At 46.6% G+C, this 4620-nt stretch overlaps 1 protein-coding gene across 1 annotated transcript; it reads right to left on the bottom strand.

Moving 5' to 3' along the window:
• Positions 1-2433, bottom strand: LOC106528774 (RNA-directed DNA polymerase homolog). The gene is made up of 2 exons (XM_014024024.1): positions 385-2433; positions 1-295 (listed from the first exon to the last, which is right to left on the bottom strand). Exon 1 carries the CDS (start codon positions 2363-2365, stop codon positions 1724-1726), a length of 642 nt encoding a protein of 213 aa, XP_013879478.1. The 5' UTR covers positions 2366-2433; the 3' UTR covers positions 1-295; positions 385-1723.
• Between the last annotated feature and the right edge of the window lie 2187 nt (positions 2434-4620).

Here is a 4620-nt window from a genome sequence, read left to right as displayed (position 1 = left end):
CGAAGAGAGGGTGGTAGTCTAAGGCAGACTGCAGAGAGACTAATGATGCTCTCTATCTCATAAGGGCCAATGAATTTGGGAGCAATCTTCTTAGAAATGGATTTTAGAGGGACATCACATGAGGACAGCCATACTTTTTGATCAAGAACATACTGTGGAGCTGGGGATCTCTTACGATCTGCAAGGCGGCGGTTTTGTTCTGATGTATGGTTGAGGGCGACGATGGTGTTGGTCCAGATGTTCTTGCAATGGCGGATGTGATGATGGACCGAAGTGACTGATATTTGTTCTTCATCTGCTGAGAAAAGAGGAGGGTGTTAGCCAAGGAATATTTCAAAAGGAGACAGACCAGTAGCAGCTGAGGTGTGAGAATTGTGAGCATACTCCACCCAAGGTAAATATTGGTTCCAGTCAGCAGGATTGGCAGAAGTGAGAGGCATCTTAGTGTGGCTTCAAGTTCCTGATTCATGCATTCAGCTTGACCGTTGGATTGAGGGTGGTAACCAGATGTGAGAGTGACCTTCGCTCCGATGGCTGAACAAAACTGCTTCCAGACTTGTGAATTGAACTGAGGGCCCCGATCAGACAGGATTTCTTGAGGGATACCATGGAGGCGAAACACTTGCTTTGCAAGGAGTTGAGCTGTCTGGAAGGCAGTGGGTAGCTTTCTGAGAGGGATGAGATGACAGGCTTTAGAGAAGCGATCTATGATAGTGAATATGGTTGTCATACCTTTGGATGAAGGAAATCCGGTGACAAAATCGATGGAGATGTGGGACCATGGTCTCTTGGGAATGGCTAGGGGCTGGAGCAGACCAGATGGTGGTTGATGAGAGGATTTGTTGCGGGCACAAATGGAGCAGGCTAGGACATATTCTTTGACATCTTTCTGAATAGATGGCCACCAGAAGTGACGGTTGATGAGAGCCACGGTTCGACTAATCCCAGGATGTGCAGAAAACTTAGCAGAGTAGATCCAGTGGATGAGACGGGCTCAGACTGCTGAGTTCTGTTAGATGGACCTGTTCCGGGGTCTGGTTCTGTTTGCAGAGCATGTTCAATGATGTCCTCTATCTCCCGCGTTACTTCTGGCAATGGAGCAACTGGGTGGAAGAATAGGAGCCGGTTCCTCCTCAGGCTCATCAGATGAATACATCCTGGAGAGAGCATCAGGTTTTTGGTTCTTGGAATCGGGTCTGAAAGAAATACAGAGATTAAAGCGAGCGAAGAACAGAGACCAACGAGACTGCCGGGGTTTCAGTCGTTTGGCAGCTTGGAGATAAGAGATGTTCTTATGATCGGTTCAGACCAGCACAGGATGTTCTGCACCCTCCAACCAATGCCACCACTCCTCCAAGGCCAGTTTGATGGCAAGTAGTTCTCTGTCCCCCACGTCATAATTTCTCTCTGTCGGGGTGAGTCTGCGAGAGAAGAATGCACAGGGGTGAGTTTTATTACCAGAACCTGAGCACTGAGAGAGGACCGCTCCGACCCCAGTCTCTGAAGCGTCCACTTCTACAATAAACTGTTTACCAGGGTCCGACTGGATGAGGATGGGTGCATGAGAGAACAAATTCTTGAGACGGAGGAAGGCAGTGTCAGCTTCAGTGGACCAAGTAAAAGGGACCTTAGACGAGGTGAGGGCTGTTAGGGGTGCGGCTGTTTGACTGTAGTTTCTGATAAACCAGCGGTAGAAGTTAGCAAAACCTAAAAATCTTTGTAACTATTTGCATGTTTGGGGAATGGGCCAGTCGAGGACTGCTTGAATCTTTTCAGGAGTGGGCTGCACCTGTCCGCCCTCAAGGATGTAGCCCAGAAATGTTACGGATGATTTGTGAAAGTCACATTTTTCTGCTTTAACAAACAGTTTGTTTTCGAGGAGGCGTTGGAGGACCATATGCACATGTTTCTTGTGTTCAGACTGTGTTTTGGAGAAGATTAGAATGTCATCTAGGTAGACAAACAAAAAGATATTTAAAAAATCTCGGAGAACGTCATTGATGAGAGCCTGGAAAAAGGCAGGGGCATTACAAAGGCCAAACGGCATTACCAGGTACTCAAAATGTCCTATGGGAGTCTTGAAGGCTGTCTTCCACTCATCCCCCTGGCGGATGTGGAGAAGATGGTAGGTGTTTCGCAGACTGAGTTTGGAGAAGACAGTGGCACCATGAATTGGTTCTAAGGCTGGGGAGATCAGAGGCAAGGGATATTTATTCTTTACAGTGATTAGATTCAGACCTCTGTAATCAATGCAGGGACGGAGAGAGCCATCTTTCTTACCCACAAAGAAAAACCCAGCTCCCAGTGGGGATGAGGAAGGGCGAATGAGTCCAGCGGCTAGAGCATCTTTAATGTATGTCTCCATGACTTCGCGCTCTGGTCGTGAAATGTTATATAATCAATTGGAGGGTAATGGGGCACCAGGGAGAAGTTCAATTGTGCAGTCATAGAGACGATGAGGTGGTAATGATAGCGCTTTGCTTTTGCTGAATACTGGAGCAAGATCATGATATTCTGGGGGAACTAATGTCAGATCAGGAGCGTCAGCCTAATTTATAGTCACAGGAGAAGAGCTGGGTGGAAGTGCAGATCGAAGGCAACTAGAGTGACAGGTGGAAGACCATGACTCTATATGTCGGCCTGTCCAGTTGATGTGGGGATTATGTTGCTGCAACCAGTCAAAACCTAAGACCACAGAGGAATTAGATGTGGGAAAAACAAAAAAAGAAATGTCTTCGCTGTGATTGCCAGAGAAAATCAGACGGAGGGGTTTAGTCATGTGGGTGATTTGAGGTAGTGGCTTACCATCAAGGGCCGCTACACGCAATGGGGTTGAGAGCTGGATGGTCTTGATCTGGGACTGATGAATTATAGCAGAGTCAATTAAGTTGCGTTCACAACCAGAATCAATGAGGACTGAAAGATTGAGAGAATCATGTTTAAACAGCAGAGTGGCAGGTAGGAGTAAGTGGGGATTCTGTATTTTTTTTAAATGGTCCGCCAGCCTCCCCGACTACTGGCGGACCTGGGCTTTTGGCCGAATTGGGCAGAGGGCAATGAAATGTCCTGCTGAACCACAATAGAGGCACTGTTTCATTTCCATCCACTTCTGACGCTCCTCTGGGGTGAGACGGGTTCTGCCAATCTGCATGGGCTCTGGATCGGTGAGCCTAGGAGATGGGAGAGGATTAGTAACAGGAGGAAACAAGTTTGTCTTGTGAACAGCAGGTCTCTTAGATCTCTCTTTGTTGTGATCTCTCATACGGTTATCTAAACGGGTGGCTAAGGAGATTAGATCATTAAGAGACCGTGGCTCATCTAGAGTTGCCAGTTCATCTTTTATGGAGTCATTTAGGGCATGAAAAAAAGCACTCTTCAGAGTTGAGGCATTCCAATCAGAAGCTGCAGCACTGATTCTAAAATCAATAGCAAAATCAGCAACTGATCTATTTCCTTGTTTTAGAGTCCAAAGATTTCTAGAGTGAGTTGTGTGATCAGAATCCTGATTAAATGTTTGTTTAAACTCCACCATAAATTCCTCAAATGTACACCCATAATCTGAGATATCAATGAAACGAGCCTACGCCCACTCCAAGGCTTTCCTGGTGAGTAGTGAGATGATATAAGTAATCTTAGCATTGTCATGGGGAAAACAATGAGGGAAATAATTGAAAACCAGAGAACACTGCAACGGGAAACCCCCACACCGACCAACATCACCTGCATATTTTTCTGGAGAAGGTGGACGGATATCACGTGAGAAGAGCTGATTAGGAGGAGGTGCAGGGGAGGCCGCAATCAAAGCTGGGTGTGAAGCTGGAGGTGGAGTTGGCTGGAAGTTCTGCAAGAGATGGGTTAAGCGGTCCAATCGTTGATTGATTAAATCCTGCTGATTGCCGAGATTTCTTAAAGCGGCATCATGGGACTGCAGGAGGGAGTTCTGTTCAGAGATGGCTCTGAGAGTGTCTGCTGGGTCTGTCTGGCCTTAGTGTTCTGTCATGTTTTTAGAAAGATGTTTGGCCCACATGCAGAACACTCTCAGGAGACAAGGAAAGTTCAAAAAAGTTTATTTACAAATAAAAAGCAAATAAATTGAGAATCTCCTTCTGGGGCTGGAGACCCGGGGGAAGGGAATCACTGAAGGCAGAGGAGAATATGATGAGCAACACAAAAAATACTGAGGAAATGATGAGGAACCAAAAAAACTTCTCTTACTTGGGTTGTGAGGGAGCGTCCACCAGTGGGGGGTGATTGAGTGAAAGACAAGTCAGTGTAGTACAGCCAGATAGTTGGAGCGATGGAGGGCGTACAGATTACCGTGCGGACCAGGGACAAAGACCTTGAAGCTGTCAGTCTCAGAACTGCTCCAGAAGATCTTGGGTTCTCGAGGAGGCTCAGGGAAACTCTGGTAGATGAACCAGGAGGTGGTGGAGGAAGCCTTGGAAGGAGATCGCAGGAGTAAATATAAAGTTCCACAAGGGAGAAACACATTCAAACACATTTAATAAGTGTGTATTGGGTGGTCTTAAATTTCCAGCCCATTCTGGGAAAAGCCCACCCTTTCCTGGCTTTGTATGATGACAAACAACTGGGGTATAAAAAGTTCTGGTTTCTAAATAC

The sequence above is a fragment of the Austrofundulus limnaeus genome, unplaced genomic scaffold, assembly GCF_001266775.1.
Source record: "Austrofundulus limnaeus strain Quisiro unplaced genomic scaffold, Austrofundulus_limnaeus-1.0 Scaffold404, whole genome shotgun sequence".
Classification (NCBI taxonomy): domain Eukaryota; kingdom Metazoa; phylum Chordata; class Actinopteri; order Cyprinodontiformes; family Rivulidae; genus Austrofundulus; species Austrofundulus limnaeus.
This window is presented reverse-complemented; position numbering and strand designations above follow the sequence as displayed.

What these genes read in the sequence shown, in the direction of transcription:
- LOC106528774 (XM_014024024.1), bottom strand. Translation starts at nt 2,365, where the DNA reads ATGGAGACATACATTAAAGATGCTCTAGCCGCTGGACTCATTCGCCCT.